Here is a 24,839-nt window from a genome sequence, read left to right as displayed (position 1 = left end):
ACAAAAAACCTACTTGGAGCTTTACCATCTGTGGAATTAAAGAGACAATTTAACTATGTACAGGTGACCCCAGGTGTTAGTGCCATTAATTATGGTGACCATATGTTCCAATTCAAAGTATCAGTTTGATAAGTTGGCTTGTATTTAAGGAGACAGTGAATGAGATCTAATATTTAAAATCTGGTCTGTAAAGCACTATACCTATGATTGTTTTTCTGTAGATAAAAAACGTAAAAGAAAATTGAGCTGTTGACAATTCTAAACAATTCAATTTTTCTGGACTCAATACCGTTGCCTTAATTTTGTGGGTTTTCTTCGGGGCTCTGATAACTAAAAAGTTCAACTGTAGGCTTTAAAATTTTTAAGCTCTGAGGTCTGGAAAGGCTGGGGTTCCAATCCCCTCCCTCTGCTTAGATTTTATAGTAAATTTTCTGAGAGGAACACTATCCAGACATGTAACCATCTCACTTCAGTTCTATTCTTGGTATACCATAACGATCAACAAAGAGATCTTGCAAACGTTTTCGCAAGATCTTATATAAAATTGCTTAATGTTACAAGCTAATGATTCTTGGGAGGGATGGGTTTCTGCAGCCGTCATAGCTTAGATGGGCGGTGAGAAAGGCGGCCTTGTTCTGACACTTTCCCAAGCAGGCGCGGCTCCAAGTGCCTGGAAACGGCCAGAAACTGACCAAAGGTGAGCAGGGGAAGGAGTCCTGACTTCTCCTAGGAGAAGCCTCTTTGACACTCAGCCTTGTCAATACCAACCCCCTTTCTCTTTTCTTCCCCCAGGCCAGCGCCTGGGACCCCTGCTCGAGGCGCTGGAGGCGGTACCTTCTGCACTTGCTGTGCCGGGAGCCTGAAAGAGCGCTTGACCTGACAGTATGCTGCGCGCCTGCGCACTGGGACGGAGCGCGTGAGCGTTCCTTCCTGGCCCAGCGTTCTTCCCTACCTCGCGCGCCTGCGCGCCGGCTGGGAGGAACTCGGCGTCTCGGCCTTGGCGGGCGGTCGGGCGAACGAGCGCGCGCCCGCGGTGAGGGAGGCGGGCCGCGCGCGCCGGTGGGAAGCGTCCGGCTGCCACAGCGCCAGCTCCGTCGTAGTCGCTGCCGCCAGGGTCCCGCTCGCCCCTCCTCCCCGCTCCCCCGCCCGCGGCTGCCCGGGCGCATGCGCCTCCGGAGCGCGAGGGTCGGCTTCGGGTGTGTGGTGGCGGCAGAGCGGAGCTGCGAGGCCCGAGAGTCAGAACCTGGGGGAGAGGGATGGTCTCTGCACGGGGGGGAGCCGGAGGAGCCGCCGCCGCTGCCGACGCCACCGCCGCAGCCGCCGCCGCCGCCGCCTCCCCGGCGCCCGCCTCCCGGCGCTGACGGGCTTGTACGAAGCCGGCGAGGGGGAACCCGCACCAGCGGTCGCCAGCACACCGCCCAGCATGGTCCGGGAAACCAGGCACCTCTGGGTGGGCAACTTACCGGAGAATGTGCGGGAAGAGAAGATCATCGAGCATTTCAAACGGTGAGTGACACGAGGCCCGGGGCCGCGCTCTCTCCTCGGGCACCGCTGCCCACTCCGGCCCGTTGCCGGCCCCTCCCCGTGCGCGGAACTGGTGAGGGGACCAGGGCCAGACCCACGGACCGGTGCGGAGGGCGCGCGGCTGCCTGGCCGCCTCTCTGTCCGCGTCGAGGCGTTGGGCCTCGGCGGAGCCGGCCCGGCTCCCACCCTCTCCTTCCCAATAAGGAGGCGGCTGTCGCTCGGTCTCAGCGAAGCCGGCGCCGGGAGGGTGCTCTCGGGCTGGCCAGCCAACGGTGGGGTCGCGTCCTTGCGCGCCGCTGCCCCGGTTCGGTGCGGCTGTCCCGGCCAACACGCCCGAACCGAGCCGTCTCTCGGCCGGGACCCGAACCCCTACCCCGCCCCGACAACCCCCGGCCCGGCCAACTCCCGAGCCCCGCAGCAACTCCCGCTCCTCGCCCTGCGGACACGTGGATATGTCTAACCTAGAGAGGGTTTTGTGCGAAAGGAAAGCTTATACAAACGGAAAAGTCTTGGTAGGTGACACGGGGGCATCTCGGAACTGGAAAGACACTACTGGATTCTGGGGACCTCTCAAGGAAGGCTCACAGACCTAGAAACTAAATGGACGCAAATGTTTTAGATTCTCCCCACCTTGTTTTTGTGGGGTTGGGCGGCGGATGGTGTCCGAGAATAAGCTGGTGCGTCTGTTTCGGCTCTTTCGTCTTCCTGCCTTCAGCGCCCTGGGGTCCCTGGATGGGGAGGACGGTGGGGACCGAGCGCTCGCAGAGGAGGAGCCGCCTCCTGCAGCAGAGTCGCCGGCGCTCCGTCCTCGGGGTCTGAACACTGGGCAGCCTTCTTTATAAGGGTGCTCCCCTCCCACCCAGAATTCCTACATCAGCGGTTTAAAAATGTAAGCCTTAAAATATATATATATATATATATATATATATATATAAAATGTAAGCCTTTTCAGGTTAAATGTGGCTCTTCTAGAAAGCTTTTTCCCAGGGTGTATTTTTTGTTCAGGGTTAGTAGGGGTAGTAAAGGGTAAATGTTCTTGATACATTTTAGTTACTTACTAGCGTTCAGCATTTGTTTTTATTTTGTGAAATCACTGTCTGCCATCGCTGATGGAGCCCTCGGTGTGAAATAACCGAAAATGACGCTTTACTGAACAGCGATGTAAATCGAGAGGACCGTGGCAGATACGTGATAGTCCTCGGAAATGACAGTTTCTTCCGATATTCAAGACCTCGGAAGGTTTTAAGTTTGGTTTACTTTTAATTCCTCTTACTATCTAGTGAGTGAAGGAAATTATGGAGCGCCCTTATTAGTGAGTCACCATGGGAAAAATAGGTTGCGTCGCTCGCTCCTGAGCAGCTTGGATCAGGAAATGGAAGCAGCGGCAGCGGAGCTCCGCTCTTTCAAATGGAGGATCATTGATTCTGTTGGTGGTTGCTGTTACTGGGGTATTAAACCTTCACCGCTGGAACGCGCGTCTGCTCGTGTCCGCGTGTGAAAAGGAGCCTGGAATAGTGAGGCCATTCATAACCTACTAAAGCTGTCCTCGGCGAGACTGGGGGAGGCGCGCTTCCAGGGACTCCCGGTGTTTACTACGTTGTGCTGAGAAACCAGGCAGCGGGAAGGCAGGAGCAAAACCTCGCCTGTGTCCCCTGTGACAAAGGGGAGATCTCGGGCTCGTGGGGAAGCAGATGGGAACTCGATCCCTGGCGCTGCTCCACCCCTTACCCCATACGGAGGCCCCGTATCTTCAATGTTTTGGTGGAAAAATCATTTAGGCGCCAGATGATTGGAGTGGAAAAGCCACTTAGATGCGCTTGCTTTTTATCTTCTTGCGGACCTTCTCTATAGGTCTCCGCCTGGGAAATTCGTAGGCACCGACGTGCAAACACGTGCATTGCAGCATTTGCTTTGCCCCTCAGTATTACGTGACCAGAAGTGTCATTTCGGCATTATGCAGATTCTAGAAACAGTGTCTGCCTGTCGCGGGCAGTTTGACTCCTCCGGCGAGATGAGGGGTTCGAGAGGAAAAAGGAAGTCATCCGAGGGAGTCTTGGAAGGTTTTTAAGTAGATGGTGCTGCCGTCCGGCCTGTGTGAATGACTTTCTAAAATGGCGGCCAGGACCCACTTTATGTGGGAATCAGCAGAGCTGATCTCAGTATGCACAGAGGGAGGAGCGGGCGGAGGATGCGAGCTGCCTTGGAAGGCAGAGGTCTGCAGGAACGTTTCTGTGTTAAAGAGGGCTTAGCTGGCACATTGCTCAGGACTGCATTTAAAGCAGTGTGTTACCTATTGCAGAGCAAAAGCAGATGCTATTGATGAAAGCAGATTATCTTAAAATTAAGTAGACTGAGTGTCCCTGACACTCCTTTATATTTTTAAAACGACTTTTGAGAATTTTAAACAAGTTTGCTCAGATCTTTGGATAGACAGTGCATTCTTAGTGGGTTTAGAGAGTATAAAAAGGTTTTCAGAGAAAAATCTTCCCTTTACTCCAACCCTGGGAATTCCAGTTCCCACTCTTCACCCCCCACCCCACCCCCCCGGCCCCCCACCTCCTACTCCCCTAACAGGTAATCTCTATGTCTGCCTTCTTGTTTATCCTTAAACGTGTACAAGAAATATTCTTGCTGATCCAGCTGTGGCGCTAAATGGACTTTGTTTGGAGAAATTAAAGGTCTTTTATCCTTATTGTAGAGAACGTTTTGTAAAATGTGTGATTGCTACAGGGAGGGAAACTAAATGTGAATAATTTAAGTGAAAGGGATAAAACAGTGATTGCACCAGAATGGTAGCTCTGCAAGAAAACTTAATATTCACTTCTGATGTCTTCTAGAAATCGTAATGAGAAAAACCATGCCTATGCCTATACTAAGACTGAGGTTAAAGTACCTACTTTCACTGTTTTCCCTAGCTGATTTCAACTGTTAACTAATAACTGTTTTATGGGATTAAGCAGTGTACACTGGGAATACATTATATAAAATGTTTCAAAATGAATGTTCTTGTAACGGTGATTAGGCTTTGTAGTAAGTGTTTGAATTTTAAAGAATGATTCAAAGAGACAGCTTTGGGAGCAGGATAGTTGAGAAGGATTTTGGGATGGGGGTCGATCAGAGCAAATTCTTTTATTTATGTTTTGATCAGTGTTCGGTAGAAAATAGATTGAAGGAAGCTTGCTGATTTGGCTTTTTTCTCTGTGCTAAAGAAAGACCAAACCTTTAGAATGTAATCAGAACATTTTCAAAATTTGGCTTTACCTTCTTGCAATAAGAATAATATAATGTGCTCATTATTTTAACAGCATTCAATGTACTGATTGAAAAGAATTAAATGAGTATTTCTGAATCAAATTTTATTTAACAAAGATCCATTGCAGAGACTGAATTTGCACAATAGAGAAAGTCCTTTCCTTTGTATGGTGTGTTAGCTGGATTGAAGGGGGATGGGAGGAGTTACACAACAATTGGTTGCTGTCTTAGTTGTTAGAGGGAGAGGTGTGTGTGCTGAGGCGACTCCCTGAATTAGAATGAGCCAATGAAGAAAACCCTTCAGAAGAAAAAAATTTTTCTGTATTTTATTTTCAGATTTGAAGTAAATCACATATTCAGGTTCTTCCTATCCATTCTCAGTTCTAAAGAATAGGTTGAAGATCTTAGAGAGGTTGAGCAAGGTAGTACATATAAAATTTTTGTCAAAGAATGAAACTCAGTTTTAGCTGGTATATATGTTACATTACATGAATTTGGATAGCTTTACTTCTGGGACACAATAATAAAGTATTGTGGTAGAGTTTCCTTATCCTCACATACTGTATGACTAGGGATATTTTTAGACTTAAGCAAATTTGACTCACCCTAGCCTGCATCACTGCTTTATGGTTTATTCTTTTAGGCTAAGCTGGTTTCTATGAAGAAACACCTCTGTTTATGAATGTTATAATTTTTAATACCTATTTTCATGATAGGCTTTTGCACATTAAAACAGTGAAATAAAATACTTTTATACTCATCTTGAAAAACAGCATTAAAAATTAACACAGAATGCTTGAAATGTATTTTATTTCTGGAGTTAGAAATGCCCCTGGCAGATTGGAGGAGAACAGAGGGCTCAGTGCCAGGAAGAAAGAAGGTGTTTGACTTGTGTAGAGGGCACCTTTTTCCAACTATCTTTCTTGTAGACTGATTGCTCAGGCGTTGTATTGTTTGGTATGCTTATGAAGAGATTTCAGCCTTGATTTCGGAGACATTTTTAATCTTGTGAGCTCTAATGCTTGGGAAAGATGCACAGATGTTACAGGAATAGTGGTAATTTGAAATTTCTTCCAAATAGTCTTCCAAATCTAATTTTCCCCTTAGTTTCCAATTTTGCTCAAATTTTTTTAAAAATTGAATTTTTTTGTGAAAACTAGCATATTCCGTTTGGGGACTATGTGTTTTTTTTTTCTGCTTTTACTTTTAAGTGTCCCTAGTGTTTGAGCTGTATTAAACTAGTCCACAGTATGTAGAGTAAACATTGCAGTCTGAAAGTACCTTGAGTGAATATAATCATTAAAATTGTGCTCCCAAGTGTCATTATTGGATGCTTTGAAATAAATTGTTGTTCATCAACTTTAACAGACATATATTAGTCTGTTGAACAAGGAGACTAACTAAAGTAACACTTTTCTATATTAAAAACACTTTACTATTTGTTTTAATTTTTTCTTTATTATATGCCTTCTATCTACTCATATTTTGAGTGAAAATAGCATGCTCTGTTGTGGAAATCAATTAGGATGTTTAATAAACTTATTAGAAATTATATAATTTTGGTTTTTAGTATGTGGAAGTATGCTTTGCAGTGAGGTGTTCTTGGTGTAATGTTAAAATATTGAGATAGTCACATTTTTTCCCCTTACATGTGTCTCTGTCTGCCAAGTTGAAAATTTTAAACATCTTAAAAAAACCCACAGTGGTATGTCTCTATAAAACCATAACTTAAATTTAGTGAATTCTTGGATTTAATTACTTAGGATTTCATTTTGATTACAGGATGAATTGAAATCTAGCATGTTTAAAGATTTTTATTATATGAGAACTGCTCCATTTCTTACAGTTAAGGAATATTTGTGGAAAATTCAAATGTAAAACCCTTATTATTACTTGTATTTTATACTTCGTGCTAGATTTTTGGTCCAGCATTAAACTTCGGGAGTATGTGTATATCTTTGTATCTTTGTATTAGATGCTGAGTTTCGGTTACATTGACAAATGAAATGAAGATTTTTCTGGTTATATCTTGTATTGACTTTGTTACAGTCTTAATCATGTTTATGCACAGTATATGTACTCTTACATATAATACATTTATAGTTTCTTTGGGCTATCCTGGTGGTTCAGGTGGTAAAGAATGTGCCTGCAATGCAGGAGACATGGGTTCGATCACGGGATTGGGAAGATCCCCTGGAGAAGGGAATGGCTACCCTCTCCAGTATTCGTGCCTGGAGAATTCCATAGACACAGGAGCCTGGTGGGCTATAGTCTATGGGGTTGCAAAGAGTTGGACAGGAGTGAGAGACTAACATAGTTTCTTTGATTCTTAAAGTAGACTCAGTGATTTTTTTTTTAACATTCACCCAATCATTTTATTCCTTTTATTTAAAAACTAAAATATTTATACTCTGCTTAAAAACATTTTGTATTTTACATTTGACATATAGCGATTTGCATCTTTTGTAAGTCAGTAAATTGGTAGGTATGAATTTTTTTCAGGTATTACTTTTTTTTAAAGAATAATAGAGCCCACTGAAGAAGTTGTTTGTCAGCTTTTTTTTTTTTTTTAAGATTTATTTAATTATTTATTGGCTATGGTGGGTCTTCGTTGCTTCAAGCAGGCTTTCTCTAATTGTGTCTAGTTGTGGCAAGTGGGGACCACTCTTGGCGGTGTGAGGGCTTCTCATTGCAGTGGCTTCTCTTGTTGAGGAGCATAGGCTTCAGCGTATGTGGGCTTCAGTAGTTGCAGTGCCTGGGCTCAGTAGTTGTGGCACACAGGCTTAGTTGCTTCCTGGCTTGTAGGATCTTCCCAGACTAGGGATCTAACCAGTGTCCCTTGCGTTGCAAGGCAGATTCTTAACCATTGGACCACCAGGGAAGCCCTTCAACCCTTACTTTTTAAAATTCATGCTTTATGTTGTCTGCATTAAAGGCTCTTTTTCACTCAAGATTTTTAAAATTTTATTAAAAGTTTTTTGGTTTTTTTTGCCGGGGAGCTGCATGTTTTGGCATGTGGGATCTTAGTTCCTCAACCATGGAACCAACCCATGCCCTCTGCAGTGGAAGTGTGGACCCCTAGCCACTGGACTGCCAGGGAATTCCCCACTCAAAATTATTTAAGTTATCTGAGATTAAAAGAAAAAATATTTTAAAAGTTTAGCTCTTTACTATATCAAAAGGATATTAGATTCTTCAATGAAAACTATTGCCATTTGGACCAGAACTTAGGCGGAAGTACTTAAATTTGGCTTGGAAAATACTGTATTTTTATTTTACTAACTTCTTATCAGAATTTAGCATTTCTGTCAACTCTTAACTGTATCGTGGTGTAGTACCAGTATATGAGCAGTACCTGTGATGATCACCAACACCAATCAGATGTATTTTCGTATTTCACATTACAGTTGTTGCAGATATCTCGTTTATGCTCATCACAACTTGAAATGACAATAACTTTTAGACCTGCTAAATATTTCTATTTAATGCATTAATAAGGATGTGTGTACACATACACACACACACACATATATTCTTATATATATATGACGGCTTCCCTGGTGGCTCAGATGGTAAAGAGTCTTCCTGCAGTGTGGGAGACCCAGGTTCAATCCCTGGGTCAAGATCTGTGTCTATGTATGTGCAGATTACTGCAGACAGCATGAAGCATGAATCTCTCTCTCTCTCTCTCTCTCCACACACACACACACACACACACACACATACACACACACACACACACACACACACACACTGTATAGTCAATCTGTGTTGTGGATATACTTTTATTTTTTATTTTTTTTATTTTTTTGTGGATATACTTTTAAAATTCTTCCTTGGAGCATTTTGAACATACACAAAAAGTAGAAAAGCAGTAAATTGATCCCGTGTACCCATCATTTAGCTCCAGTGACCGTCAGCCATGACCTGTTCTGCTTTATGAGGAAAAAGAAAGCACAGGAAGGGATGGGGAGTAAGGGGGTGGCAGTGATGAGGAAGGCCTCTTTGAAAAGATGACATTTGATTCACAGGGATGAAGACCAATCCATATAACTAGATCCGCTGCCTAACTGTTACTTTTTTTGTTTAAAATTTATTTTGAAATAGTTAAGGAAAAGTACAAAGAATTCCCACATGCCCTTCACACAGATTCCTCAGTTGTTAGCATTTTGCCACATTTCTTCCATTACCTTCTCTTGTTGTCTCCTGGCATATCATCCTTTCACCCTTATATTCTCCAGTGTGTACCTCCCGAAAGCAAAGACACTCCTGCATTTCACCATACAGTGTTCTCAGCCAGGAAATCCACACTGGTATAAGAGTATTACCCAATCCAGAGACCTCATTCAAATGATGCCAGTCATCCCAACAATGTCCCTCTTTCCTTTTTAATCCAGGATCCTAGCCAGTACCATGTATTGCCTTTGGTTGTTGGGTGTCATCCTTCTGTAACAGTTTCTTACTCTTAATTCTCATGTGCCTCATAGTCTGAAAGAACATAGTTCTTTCAGTCTGCGGGCTGACCCTCCACCCAGGTCTGTCCAATATTGCCTCATGACCAGATCAGGTCATGCTTTCTTGGCAGATATACCACAGAAATAATTCTGTGTTTTATCAAAATATGGAAACAATATGGCTCCATCCCACACTGGTGATGTTAACTTTGATCACCTAGTAAAATTAGTGTCTTCACTATTTTATTTGATTAACATTTTATGGGAAGATATCCAATATTTTACTGATAGTCTTTTCCATTATCAGCCCTAAACCTGGTAGCCTTAACATCCTTTGATAACTTTTTTTAATGTTTTCATTTTTGTTTATTTATTTGGCTGTATTGGGCCTTAGTTGTGGCATGTGGAATCTAGTTCCCTGATCAGGGATTGAACCCAGGCTCCCTGCACTGGAAACTAAGAATCTTATCTACTGGACCACCAGGGCAGTCCCCTCATTGTTAACTCTTGACTGTATTATATACTGCTGTGATTGTTGCCACGTGGTAATCTATTACTATGATTACTTCTTCAGTAATTCTGCTGTAGGTGAGAATTTTCCATATATATATTTACACATATATACAAAATATAAATATATATATTGAGAATATATACATATTTGAATAAAGGTGAAAGAGAGTGAAAAAGCTGACTTAAAACTCAGCATTCAAAAAATGAAGATCATAGCACCCAGTCCCATCTCTTCATGGCAAATAGATGGGGAAACAATGGAAACAGTGCAGACTTTGTTTTCTTGGGCTCCAAAATCACTGCAGATGGTGACCGCAGCTTGCTCCTTGGAAGAAAAGCTATGACCAACCTAGACAGCATGTTAAAAAGAAGAGACATTACTTTGCCAACAAAGGTCTGTACAGTCAAAGATATGGTTTTTCTGGTAGTCATGTATGGATGTGAGAGTTGGACCATAACGAAGGCTGAATGCCAAAGAATTGGTGCTTTTGAACTGTGGTATTGGAGAAAACTCTTGAGAGTCTCTTGGACTGCAAGGAGATCCAACCAATCAATCGTAAAGGAAATCAATCCTGAATATTCATTAGAAGGACTGATGCTGAAGCTGAAACTCCGATACTTTGGTCACCTGATGTGAAAAGCCGATTCATTAGAAAAGACCCTGACGCTGGGAAAGATTGAAGGCAGGAGGAGAAGAGGATGACAGAGGACAAGATGGTTGGATGGCGTCACCAACTCAATGGACATGAGTTTGAGTAAGCTCCAGGAGATGGTAAAGAACAGGGAAGCCTGGCGTGCTGCAGTCCATGGGATTGTGAAGAGTTGGACACGACTGAGCAACCAAACAACAATAGTATATATTTGGAAATATGTGTGTACATACAGACATACATATATATGATTTCCATTTTTTTCTGTAGGTTTTAATTCAGGGCCTGCTTATTTTGATACCCAAATCATTCTAGATTTGACCAGTGGGAACCCCTTCAAATTGGCTACTGTGCCCTTTTGATATCTCCCCACTATTCCCTTAAACATTTATTTCTGGCAACAACAAAGGCTCATCTTGTATTTTCCCTCCCCCAGTCCTGGAATCAAGCATTTGTCCAAGAAACTCTTGGTTCTTTTCATGAGGGATGGTGTTTAGAAACCAAGATCTGGGTGCAAGTTTACTCATTGGTGCAGAGATACGAGGATGTGTATTGTGTGTGTATATGAATACTGCCTCTTCATTGACTATGCTAAAGCTTATGACTGTGTAGATAACAAGCTGGGAAATTTTTAAAGAGATGGAAATACCAGGTGATCTTACTTGTCTCCTGAGAAACCTGTTTGTGGGTCAAGAAGCAGCAGTTAGAACCTTACACAGAACAACTGACTGGTTCAAAATTGGGACAGGGGTACGAGAAGGCTGTATATCGTCACCTTGCTTATTTAACTTCTTTGTAGAGTACATCATGCAGAATGGCAGGCTGGATGAATCACAAGCTGGAATCAAGTTTGCAGGGAGAAACGTCAGCAACCTCAGATATGCAGATGATACCACTCTAATGGCAGAAAGTGAAGAGGAACTAAAGAGCCTCTTGATGAAGGTGAAAGAGGAGAGTGAAAAGGCTGGCTTAAAATTCAGCATTCAAGAAACTAAGATCATGGCATCTGGTCCCATCACTTCATAAATAGATGGAGAAAAAGTGGAAGCAGTCACAGATGTTATTTTCTTGGGCTCCAGAATCACTGTGCACAGTGACTACAGCCATGAAATTAAAAGATGCTTGCTCCTTGGAAAGGTATGACAAACCTAGACAAGTCAATCCTAAAGGAAGTCAGCTCTGAATATTCATTAGAGGGACTGATGCTGACGCTGAAGCTCCAATACTTCGGCCAGCTGATATGAAGAGTCGACTCACTGGAAAAGACTTTGATGCTGGGAAAGATTGAAGGCAAAAGAAGAGGGTGGCAGAGGATGAGATGTCATCACTGACTCAACAGATGTGAATCTGAGCAAGCTCCAGGAGATAGTGAAGGACAGGGAAGCCTGATGTGCTGCAGTCCATGGGGTCACAAAGAGTTGGACACAACTTGGCAACTGAGCACCACCACCACCACCACCAAAATGTATGCATATATATACATTACGTGTACCATTATATCATATATTTAAAGGCTATGTTTGCACATGTTTCAATACATGAGGATTCTTTCTGAACTCCCCATTTCCATGTTTATAAACTGCTTCTCAGACAGCGAGAAACCTGATTGTTGTTATTCTCAATATATTTGCTTATTTACCTAATCATGTTCTCCCAGCCACTCTGCCTCATCTACCTTTGGGCACCTCGTCCCTGCTGCCTCTGTATCAAATCCCTCCCTCTTGGCTTTTCTCTTTGAAAACCAACACTGTAGGGGAGGTGAAAGGCAAGGAAAGGAAGGTGGAACTGGAAATTACTTGAATGTTTTTGTCTTCAATTTTTTATCTTACAGGAGACAGCTTGTGGATGGATGAATCACCTGCCTCTGGTGCCATTTGTAGGCAGATTTAGAGCAACCTCACTTTTAAACTGTTGGTTTTGGTTCTACTTCTCCACTGACTTTATGACATGAGGTTAATCACAGGATCAATATGAGCTGTATTATATGCTTAGTCATTCAGAAGAGGGAGTGGTAAGAAGCTTGTTTTTTAGGAATAATATTAGGTCCCATCATTGCTCCATGTATTTGGGTGTTAGTCATTCACTTTATGTGATATCTCAGCAAATTTTACCCATGCTCTACTTCCCCCCAAACCTTACTGACCTCAACCTTATTTCTTTTTTGTTTTTACTTAATTTTTTTTTTTTTAAAGTCTTTATTGAACTTGCTACAATATTGGTTCTGGTTTATGTTTTCGTTTTCACAAGGCATGTGGGATCTTAGTTCCCCGACCAGGGATTGAACCTGCACCCCCTGTAGTGGAAGGCGAAGTCTTAACCACTGGACCACCAGGGAAGTCCCATGTTTTTACTTAAATTTTTAAAAATTAATTTTAAATGAGTAAATTTTAATTAATCTAATTCTTAATTGAAGTATAACTGACATAACCTTATATTGGTTTCAGATATACAAAATAATAATATGATATTTATATATATTGCAAAATGATTACCATTAGTTAACATTCCTTATCATACATAGTTACAAAAACCATTTTTTTTTTTCTCGTGATGAGGGCTTTTAAGATTTACTCTCATAGGAACTTTCACATATGCAGATATAGTATTTTTTTTTTTTAATTTCTACCACTTTATTGCTACCAGCCCATCTCCCTCCATCCTCGTGCACACATGCTCAGTCATGTAACCCGCAGCCCGCCAGGCTCCTCTGTCCATGGACTTTTCCAGGCAAGAATACTGGAGCATCACATATGCAGACACAGTTAAACTGCAGTCACTGTGCTATATGTTATGTCCCTGTGACATTCACTTTATTACTGGAAGTTTATATCTTTTGAGCCCTTTCGTTCCACCCATCTCCGCACTCACCAGGCACTGATCTTTTTTCTGTATCAATAAACTTTTTTTGTTTTAAAGAATTCCCATGTAAATGAGATCAAATGGTATTTGTCTTTCTCTGACTTATTTCATTTAGTATTATGCCCTCAAGTTTTACTCATTTTGCTCTAAATGTCAAGATTTCCCTTTTTATGGCTGAATAGTATTCCATTCTGCGTGTGTGTACATACATACACAGCCCATATGTCACATCTTCTTTATCTATACATCGATCTGAGGATACAGATTGTTTCTGTATCTTGGCTTTTGGTAATAAATTAATATTGCAGTGAACGTGAGGATGCATATATCTTTTCAAATTAGTGTTTTTGTTTTCCTTGGATATATACCCAGAAGTGAAATTGCTGTCATATGGTAATTCTATTTTTAATTTTTCGGTGAATGTCCATACTGCTTTCCATAGTGGTGGCACTCAACTTTCTTTTTCCCCTCCCTCTATGCTACTCTTCGCCCCTGTCCAAAGAGTTGTAAGAACTGTATTCCTTTGCACAAGCCCTACAGTGTGTATAGTTGGTATTATTTTGAAGTAGCTCCCAGACATCTTATTTAATCCATAAATATTTCAGTGTTTATCTCTAGAAGATATGCACCAATACTGTGGTATATCTGTATTTCAAATACCCAGTCTGACTGGGGCATTTGAATAGGGATATGCCATTGGCTCAATTACAAACTTGAGCCAGTACTCAAGTTTGTAATTGCTTTAAGAATCTTTTTTTTTAAACTCAGGCTCTAAATAAAATACGTAAGATTTATTTTACAATTTTTGTTGAGGTATAATTTGCATACAATAAAATGTACCTGCTTCAAGTGTTGAGTTTGTTGAATTTTGAGTAATGTAGGCATCCTTGTAATCACCACCACTACCACAGTCAAGGTACTACATTTATTTACTTATTGATGGACATTAGACTATTTAAATTTTTTTAATCCATAAGTTTTAATCTCTATTTACAGCTTAATTTGTTGGAAATCAAGTTGACTGTAGAGTTTCTCACGGCGTGTGTTTTGCTGATTACATTTTTGTCCTGTGGTATATATTAACATCACCTTTTGTCCTCTGTATTTCCTATATGTTCAAAAGGGCCTATTTTTGAATATTTGAAAACTGTGTTTCAATATAATTGGTTTCCTTGTAATTCATGCGTTTTATTTTCCTTATGACCCCATGGACTGTAGCCTGCCAGGCTATTCTGTCCATGGAATTTTCCAGGGAAGAATACTGGAGTGGATTGCCATTTCCTTTTCCAGGAGATCTTCCCAGCCCAGGAATCGAACCCAAGTCTCTTGCATTGTCAGGTGGATTCTTTACCACTGAGCCTTTAATTTAATAATATTCTGAGAAAGGGTTTATAGGTTTCACAAGACTGTCAAAGCAGTCCATGGAAAAAAGTTTAAGAAACATTGGTTTAGGCAAACCATTAGGTTAAGAGTAGAATGCTAGCAGTATATTTAAGTACTGATTTTAGCCTTGACCTAAAAAGGTTGAGGTTAAAAAGTTAATCACTGAAAAACTTTGACTTGAAAATGAAATAAAGTAGTGTCCTTTGAATAGCTCGATTCTTTCCCTCTTTTTCCTCATTGTAAACTTAGATTAGAACTGCTCTTTTTCTTGTGGGAATTTTTTTTTGTTTTTTTCATCCTCCTCCCTCCCCCATTTATCCTAAAAATCATGGAATCTTTAGGTTTTTAAGATTGTTCCTTTTAGTCAGCTTTAATTCTTTTAATGACATGAATTTCAAGCACATCCAGTGTTAGAATTAAATGCCATATTAGATATTGATTTCTGCAATATAGATGGATCTAGCCTTAAAGAAAACAAGATTTGTAAAAATCTCAATTTATGGAGTGTCTTTAATTCAGTTAGTATGTGATATTGTATATAAAATAAGACAGGGAATTCCCTGGCTAGACGGACCTTTGTTGGCAAAGTAATATCTCTGCTTTTTAATATGCTGTCTAGGTTGGTCATAACTTTTCTTCCAAGGAGCAAGAGTCTTTTAATTTCATGACTGCAGTTACCATCTGCAGTGATTTTGGAGCCCCCCAAAATAAAGTCTGTCACTGTTTCCACTGTTTCTCTATTTGCCATGAAGTGATGGGACCAGATGCCATGATCTTAGTTTCCTGAATGTTGAGTTTTAAGCCAACTTTTCCACTCTCCTCTTTTACTTTCAAAAGGTTCTTTATTTCTTCTTCACTTTCTGCCATAAGGGTGGTGTCATCTGCATATCTGAGGTTATTGATATTTCTCCCAGCAGTTTTGATTTCAGCTTGTGCTTCATCCAGCCCAGTGTTTCTCATGATGTACTCTGCATATAATTTAAATAAGCAGGGTGACAGTATATAGCCTTGACGTACTCCTTGCCCGATTTGGAACCAGTCTGTTGTTCCATGTCCAGTTCTGACTGTTGCTTCCTGACCTGCATACAGATTTCTCAAGAGGCAGGTCAGGTGGTCTGGTATTCCCATCTCTTTCAGAATTTTCCAGAGTTTGTTGTGGTCCACATAGTCAAAGGCTTAGGCGTAGTCAATAAAGCAGAAGTAGATGTTTTTCCGGAACTCTCTTGCTTTTTTGATGATTGAGCGGATGTTGGTAATTTGATCTCTGGTTCCTCTGCTTTTCCTAAATCCAGCTTGAACATCTGGAAGTTCATGGTTCACGTACTGTTTAAGCATGGCTTGGAGAACTTTGAGCATTACTTTACTAGTGTGTGAGATGAGTGCAATTGTGCGGTAGTTTGAGCATTCTTTGGCATTGCCTTTCTTTGGGATTGAAATGATAACTGACGTTTTCCAGTCCTGTGGCCACTGCTGAGTTTTCCAGATTTGCTGCCGTATTTCCAAATTTGCTGGCAAATTTACGGGCATGATCTCTATGGGGCCTATGAAAATCTGTACATGTAACTGTCTCGTGTAAATGCTCACTGTGTCAACTTTTGATATAAATAGTGTTTTGGTTGATAACTGAAAACTTAAAGTGAGAGATGAATGAGTATAATATTAAAAGCTTTTGCAATCCAAAGGAAAAGAAAATCTGGTTCTGCCTGTCATTCTTCATAATGCATAAGAGTCACTGGAATGCTGTGAAAATTTTAAAAAAGTATATATTAATGATTAGTTGGATAATAAAAGAGCTTACTATCTCTAAATACTGTGTATCCATCATGCAAAACATAGGCATATCAGTTCTTTTCAAGTGAATCATTCTGCTAAATATCTACGCTTATTAATCGAAAATAGCCTTTCTTAGGTCCAAATTTAAGTGGTCTTTGTGAAGTTTCAAATAGTTTTAAATTATATTGCAGTTAATTTTAAAAAATGGTGTATGTGCCTTGTTATACTCTTAATTTTTCTTGTCACTTATAGTGCCCCATTGTATTTTATTTTTTAATGAACTAGCCCTTTCCACGGTGGTTTTTGACACAGATTATTCCTTTTCAGCATAAGTTTGCTTTGCCAGTGTAAAAGTAGATGTATAAAAGGAACTTGCATCACAGCTTGGGGTCTCACAGGGTTGTGACATTTGATTTCCTTTGTGTTGATCTTATTGGAAATTTGATTGTAAAACATTTTTGCTTATAAGAAAAAGCTTTTTAGTTCTAAAGATGATAATCAGACTAAAGTGTTGACGGAAGAAGTTTGCATATTAATAGTTTCAGGAATGATTGGATGGAGACTGGTGACTTAATAATTTAATGGATTTAATTTTGTGCAAAGTTTTTTTTTAATTGGGAAGTAATTTAATTGGGAAGCATGATTATTTAAAAGTTGGAATTAAGTAGAAAAATCCAAAGGCCTTTTAAGATTAGAGTGGTACATTTCTTTAATCTGGAAATACAGGTAGTCTTTATTTACAAAAATGCAATGGTGGATAAAAAGAATATGAAATTTGTGTATATTATAAAAAGATCACATTTCTGTCTTGATTTTATTCTAAGCAACCAAATATTATGAAATTAGGATAGAAATGTAATCAAGTGAAATATTAGAAGGAATTTATAAATTTCTCAGAGCCTTTTTAACCTGTTATTTTGTTACTACTACGAAGTAAGCCATAGATTAGAAGTTAATTTCCTTTTCAGTGACTGTACTGTAATAGTCCTATTAAACTAGGTAGGAAGCACATTTTCAAAGAGACCTTTGCGTTTATACCCCTTCCTTCCTTTCTTCCTTCTCTACCCTCCTTCCCTGGAGTCTTCGTTGCTGCCTGTGGGCTTTCTCTAGTTGCCTTGAGCTGGCGTGGGGGGTGGGGGGCAGGCTACTCTTCGTTTTTTTCTTTGGTGCGCGGGCTTCTCCCTGCAGTGGCTTCTCTGGTTGCAAGCACAGGCTCCAGGCACCCGACCTATGGGCTCCAGGGCTCAGGCTTCAGATGTGGTGCACTGGCTTAGTTGCCCTGAGACATGTGGGATCCTCCTGGACCAGGGATTGAACCCATGTCCCTTGCATTAGTAGGCAGATTCCTATCCACTGTACTACCAGGAAAGTCTAAGTGAGTATTTTTGATTTCCAGTATTATGTTAGGAAAGGAAATTCTGACTTATGCTACAACGTGGATTAACCTTGAAGACATTATGCTAGGTGAAATAAGTCACAAAAGAACAAACACTGTATGTGTCTACTTACATTAACTACCTGGAGCAGTCAAATTCATAGAGACAAAGTGGAATGATGGTTCCTTTTTTTTTTTTTAATTGTTATAAGCAGTACTGCTTATTAAGGAATCTTGTACACTGAGACACGTGCAATTATATATGAATGAAAAATTCCTGTGAATGCAATTTCTGGGGATGTGTACTTAGTTCTAAATTTCTCCTTTCATTTATTTTTGACTGTGTCACAGGGCACGCGGAATCTTAGTTCACTGACCAGGGATCAAATCTGCACCCCCTGTGTTAGAAGCACGGAGTCCTAACCACTGGATGCCAGAGTGTCCCATTAATAAAGACACCATCAGATTGTCTTCCTTAGATGTTTATCTAACTTATACTCCTGCAGACTAAGAAAGTTATTTTCTTAGACTTTCACTATTATCTAGATATTAATATTTAGATTTTTGTGTTACATGGTACACTTTGGATTTTTGAAATTTTGAGTGAGATTGTTAAAGAATTTCCTATTTAGGTATTTTGCCAAGTTTTTTGGAGGGGAGCTTCTGTCTCCTTTGATTTGCAGAAGTTTGTATATTTAGGAAATCACTTATTTCTCATTTGCAGGTATTTTTCCCCATTTGTCTTTTGACTGCATTTTGCAATTTAGGAGCTATAATTTTTACATGGTTTAATTTATATGGTCTTTTCCTTTATGACATAGGTATTTTATCTCAAGTATTTTTATCTCATGCTGAGTCTGTAGAAGACTGTACAACAAACTATTAATTATTTATTTTTGGCAGAGAGAAAACACAAATCAGTAAGCTGTTACAAATCATTCTCCATCCCCTTCTTTTTCCACCACTCCCCCATTCCTTCAAATAGAGCAACATTTTAGAATATTAGCTTTTCCTAAAAATGAGGCTGGGAGCCTGTGGTTGACTCCTCTCTGCTGGCTATAGGGATTCTGAGTCTGTTTTTGCCATCTTTAGTTATTATTTGTACAGTTCTTACTCCAAAGATAGAGTGTGATTACAGGGGAATATGTTAATTTTTTAAGAATAGCTTATAGATATGTTTTATACATTTATACTGAAAGAATTCGGTATTGCTGTGAAATGAAGATAGGTTTTGCTTGTCATCTAATGGGTTTCTTATCTTCCCAGGCAGGCATGTCTGAAATAGAAAATGTCTTCAATGTGTGCCCATTTACAGGAAACGTGGCATTCAGTTGATTTATTGAATAGGCCACAAAGTTCGTTCGGGTATTCTGAAAACCCCGAATGAACAAAAACTTTTGGCCAACCCAGTATATTGAGGGTAACGTAGATGCTTGTGACTAAAGGAGACATAAATTCTGATGTATTAAAAGACAGTGACGGGGCTTCCCTGGGAGTCTAGTGGTTAAGAATCCACCTTGCAATGCAGGGGATGCCGGTTTGATCCTTGGTTGTAGAATATCCCACATGCCCCGGGGTAACTGAGTCCATGAGCCACAACTACCGAGTCCATAGGCAGTAACTACTGAAGCCTGTGCACTTTAGAGCCTGTGCTCCGCAACAGCAGAAGCCACCTGCAACTAGAGAAAGCCTGTGCGTAGCAGTGTAGATTCCTCACAGCCAAACATACATACATACATACATACATACATACATACATACACACACACACACGTAAATAGTAAAGAAAAGGCAGTGACAGGTACTATTTTGTGTCTTTTTCTTTTAATAGCAGTTTTAATGAGATATAATTCATATGGCATAAAATTCTTCCCCGGAAAGTTTACAGTTCAGTTGTTTTTTAGAATAATTGCAGAGTTGTGCAGCCATCACCACTGATATCAGAGTATTTTCATCACTCCAGAATGAAACCTATTAGCAGTGATTGCCCATTCTTTCTTCTCCCCAACTTTTGGCATCCACTAATCTTTTTTCTACTTCTGTGTGTTTTCCTATTTTGGACCTTTCACATATGAAATCATACAATATGTGATCGGCTTCTTTTACTTAGTATAATATCTTCGAGATTCATCCATTGTTGTAGCATGTATTAGAACTTCATTCCTTTTTATTCCCGAATGACATTCCATTGAATGGACATACCACATTTTAAAAACTCCACTTAGCAATTGAACTTTTTTTTTTGGCTATTATGATAATGATATTGTGACATTTCTGTGTTTTTATGTGGACATACATTTTCAGTTCATATCAAGGGAAGAATTGCTGAATTATACGGTTCTAAGTTGAACATTTTCAGGAACTTCCAAATTGATTGCCAAAGTGACTATACCATTTTGCAGTTTCACCAGCAATGCCTCAGGGTTTAGAAGTCTTTGGAAAATCTTAGAAATCTTCTTATCCTAATCACTTGTTATTATCTGTCATTTTTATTTTCGCCATTGTATTGAGTGTGAAGTGCTATCTCACTGTGGTTTTGGTTCTTATTTTCCTAAAGTCTAATGTTGTTAAGCAAATTTTTGTGTGTTTATTGGCTGTTTATCTTTTTGGGAGAAATTGTCTATATATCCTTTGCCTATTTTTAAATTGCAATATGTCTTTTTCATTGTTGAGCTATCAGATAAATAATTTGCAAATATTTTCTATTTTCTGCGCTTATATAAATTTTTGATCCTTTGGACAGAGTAAAACTATTAACTTGTAGTTTGTGATTGTCATGCTAACAATTTAAATTTATCTTTGTTGTTCTAGATAATTGTTAAAACAGGTTCTTCCTTTGGTTTTTAACTTATTTAAATTGATAATGAGACATATGACATATTAAAATATCAACATCTTATTTGGTTATGTCCAAATTGCAGGAGTTTTGCAATCTAAATATATGATTCTGAGCTACATACTACATTTAATGTGTTGATGTATGGGGAGTATCAGTAATTGTGAATGATGTTGCTTTAATGTCTACCTCCACTATGTTGAGGACCAGAGATAGCTGTGATTTATTTGAAAAGATTGGGATTGTACACTTAATGGCTAAATAGCTAATTTTATTGCAGTGAAATATATTTTATTGCAGTGAAAGTTTTAAAAAATTTGACCTATGATTATATAGGAAAAATGTGGCCAGCTCCAGTTTAAATGCTGTTAAGAACCCCTGGAGGAGGGCATGGCAACCCACTGCAGTATTCTTGCCTGGAGAATCCCAAGGACAGAGGAGCCTGGCATAGGGTCCATAGGCTTGCACAGTCAGACATGACTGAATCGATTTAGCACACGCACACGTAATGCATTTAAATTTCTAGCGGATTCTGCATTTTGGTATTGAAGTATTTGTAGTCACTGGTATAGGAAATAAAGGTCTAACACAGAGGGGAAACCAGTCTTTTGGTCTAAATATAGGATCAAGTCATTGATTTATAAATTTTGTAATTCCTTCATAAAAATTTTTTACTATAAAAGGTTTTTGTAAGTGTTGATGTTACGGCATTGTTGCAGATAGCTTGGTGGTTGTGATGGATATATTTATAACCCAACTGAGTTTGGAAGAGGAATGATTTTGAATATTTTCATAATGTAAAAAATTGTTTAGATGCAAAGTCGTGTCCGACTCTTTAGCAACCCCATAGACTGAGCCACCAGGAAAGCCCATAAATAGATGTTTAAGGAAGACCAAGTGAAAGTGAAAGTAAAGTTGCTCAGTTGTGTCTGACTCTTTGCTACCCCATGGACTGTAGCCCACCAGGCTCCTCCATCCATGGAATTTTCCAGGCAAGAGTACTGGAGTGGGTTGCCATTTCCTTCTCCAGGGGATCTTCCTGACCCAGGGATCGAACCCGGGTCTCATATCGTAGGCAGATGCTTTTACCGTCTGAGCCACCAGGGAAGCCATCGCAGTAAATGCGGCATTATTTAGGGTTATTTTAAAATTCTCTCTTAAAAATTTTTAAGAACTACAGTGTATGTTGATAAATTTAATATTTTTTGATGGTGAATATTTTTGACCAAACCAATGTAATATTTTTTGATTGTGTATTTGATTACAAGTCCCTTGAAAGTCTATGATTTGATAGATTAGGTTGTACTTCTGATTTTCAAGGAGTTATGAAATGGTCAAAGAGACTGAAAAGTTTGACCGAGAAAGGAGAGTTCGGTCCACACGCTTTGCCCATTTCTAGTTGGTTCCCGAAGGAGACGTTGGGTGCCTCTTGGCTTGGCAGGTCGGTATAAACCCCTGACAGGTTTCTGCCATAAGCCGTATGAGGTTGCTGCGGAAGAGCAGGGCTCCTCACTTGCTTCACGCAGGGCATTTCATTCATTCATGCAACCACACTGTAGAGTTAGTAAAGTACAGCGGAAAACATGTTCGTTAGGAGAACAAAGAACTAGAGCTCCAAGCATCCTTACCTTGTCCTGAAGTATCCTGGACAAGCCCCCAAGATGAAAGGTTGTTTCTGAATCACAAAGAGACGCTGGGCTTCTCTTGGCCTCCGGAGGAGAAGAATTCAATCCGGGGCCAGAGACGAGGCTGGGTCGCTCAGAGCTTTTGTGCAGCAAAGTTTTATTAAAGTATAAAGGAGATAGAGAAAGCTTCTGACAGACATCAGAAGGGGGTAAAAAGAGTACCCCTGATTGTGTTTTTGGAAAACAAACCTTTTAGATTTTATATACTGCAACTGATAGCAATCAAATATGATTTCTCAAGTTTATGTTCTCATTTTTAAAAAGTTTAGGTTCTCTTGATTCTTTAAAAGCTACAAGTGAATTGACTTATTACTACAAGCAGTGACTATGTAACTTAAAAAATTTTGTGCATATTACTGGAGACTCTTCGATTGATTCTCTGAAAACCTATAGCTAAGGCTTGATGTTGTTTTTTATTTTTTGATGTTGTTTTTTAAAAAAGGAAATATTATCTAATTGTGATTTTATTATTTTTGTTCTTTTTTCTTTTTTAATTAGTAAATGTCAGGTAAATGTTTCATCTTGAACACTTGAGGACTACTTGAGTACTGTAGGAAATGTGTTGTTTTGAAAAGAGTAGACAAAACCAGGACATCACATTTACATTTTGTTTTTGTTGTTCAGTTGCTAAGTTGTGTCTTGACTTTTTACAATCCCATGGACTACAGCATGCCAGGCTTCCCTGTCCTTCACTATATTCTGAAGTTTGTTCAAACTCATATCTATTGAGTCAGTGATGCCATTCAACCATCTCACCTGTCACCCCTTTCTCCTCCTGCCCTCAATCTTTCCCAGCATCAGGGTCTTTTCCAGTGAGTCAGCACTGCATCAGGTGGCCAAAGTATTCAAGCTTCAGCATCAGTTCTTCCAGTGAATATCCAGGGTTGATTTCCTCTGAATTGACTGGTTTGATCTCCTTGCTGTCCAAGGAACTCTCATGAGTCTTCTCCAGCACCACAGTTCAAAAGCATCAATTCTTTGGTGCTTAGCTTTCTTTATGGTCCATCTGTCACATCTGTACATGCTGAGTTTGTATGAATATGAAGAGGTTTTTAAGATTTGGGTGTTTCTGGTCTACTCAGTGTAAAAGAGTAGTGTAATACCTGATGAAGTTCTTTGTTAAATTTGGAGACAAATTTGTATTTTGTTTCCCTTATATATTCTATTCCCCTTATATAACAGTGATGGGGACTGTGAGCCCACCTTTTTGATGGAGGGCCATTTGACTTTGTTTTACATGCATAATCTGTGCATTGAGTATTTGGTCCCTCTTTTCAGTATTGCATTTAGCTCTTTGTTATTCAGAATTTAAGCTTAAATATTTGTTTTTCCTTTCGTATTTTGGCTTTTTTTTTTGACAGAGAGTTGGCTGATGCTTCCCTCTTTTCTCTTTCTTCTTTCTAATAGAATAAACCTTTGTGCTCTTGGACTGAAGTGATAAGTTGTGTATGTGTGTGCATGTTAAAATATACAAAATACAAAATTTATTATTTTAACCATTTGATGTGTACAGTTGGTGACATTAAGTGCATTCACAGAGAAGTCCCTGGTGGTCCAGTGGTTGGATTTGGTGCTTTTACTGCCAGGGCCCAGGTTCCATCCCTGGTTGGGGAACTAATCCTGGAAGCTGCTTGTTGGCACAGCCAAAAAAAAGTGTACTCACAATGTTATTACCATTAGCACTATAACCATTAGCACTATCTATTTCTAGAATTTTTTCATTCCATACAAAATTCCATTCTATACCATTAAGCAGTATCTCCCCAACCTTTATTCTACGTTGTCTTCATGAATTTGTCTATTCCAGATACCTCATATAAGTGGAGTCATAAATTAATTATCCTTTTGTGTCTGGCTTATTTCATTTAGTATGTTTTCAAGGTTTATCCATGTTCTAGCACATATCAAAACTTCATTTCTTTTTATGTCTTAATATTCCATTTTCTGTATATACCACATTTCGTTTTATTCATCCATTGATGGACACTTGGGTTGTTTCCATCTTTTGGTGTTTGTGAATAACAACATTGGTGCACATGTACCAACATTGGTACATATGAGGGCTTCCCTCATAGCTCAGTTGGTAAAGAATCTGCCTGAGATGCAGGAGACCCTGGTTCAATTCCTGGGTTGGGAAGATCTGCTGGAGAAGGGATAGGCTGCCCACTCCAGTATTCTTGGGCTTCCCTTGTGGCTCAGCTGGTAAAGAATCCACCTGCAGTGTGGGAGACCTGGGTTCGATCTGGGTTGGGAAGATCCCCTGGAGAAGGGAAGAGCTACCCACTCCAGTATTCTGGCCTGGAGAATTCTATGGACTAAGTCCATGTGGTCGCAAAGAGTCGGACACGACTGAGCGACTTTCACCTTCACCTTCACCAACATTGGTGCTCAAATAGTTGAGCTGTAGTTTTCAGTTGTCTTGGGTATATACCTAGGAAGTGCTGGGTCGGATGGTAATCCTGTGCTTAACTTTTGGAGAAAATGCTACTTTCCCACAGTGGCTGTATCATTTTACAGTTCCAGCAGCTATATAGG

The 24,839-nt window shown here is 39.9% G+C and overlaps 1 protein-coding gene across 1 annotated transcript in view; it reads left to right on the top strand.

Annotated features, from left to right (window-relative positions):
• The first annotated feature begins 1,177 nt into the window (after positions 1-1,177).
• The window catches only part of SPEN (spen family transcriptional repressor), an 88,661-nt gene continuing 64,999 nt past the window's right edge, over positions 1,178-24,839 (top strand). Inside the window, exon 1 of the mRNA XM_043924127.1 lies at positions 1,178-1,506. Within this exon, the coding sequence (XP_043780062.1) occupies positions 1,424-1,506 (83 nt within the window). The 5' untranslated portion in view covers positions 1,178-1,423. The remainder of the gene's footprint in view (positions 1,507-24,839) is intronic.

Source organism: Cervus elaphus, chromosome 14 (genome assembly GCF_910594005.1).
Source record: "Cervus elaphus chromosome 14, mCerEla1.1, whole genome shotgun sequence".
Taxonomy (NCBI): Eukaryota; Metazoa; Chordata; class Mammalia; order Artiodactyla; family Cervidae; genus Cervus; species Cervus elaphus.
Note: the sequence above shows the minus strand (reverse complement) of the source record. Positions and strands in the feature narration are given on the sequence as shown.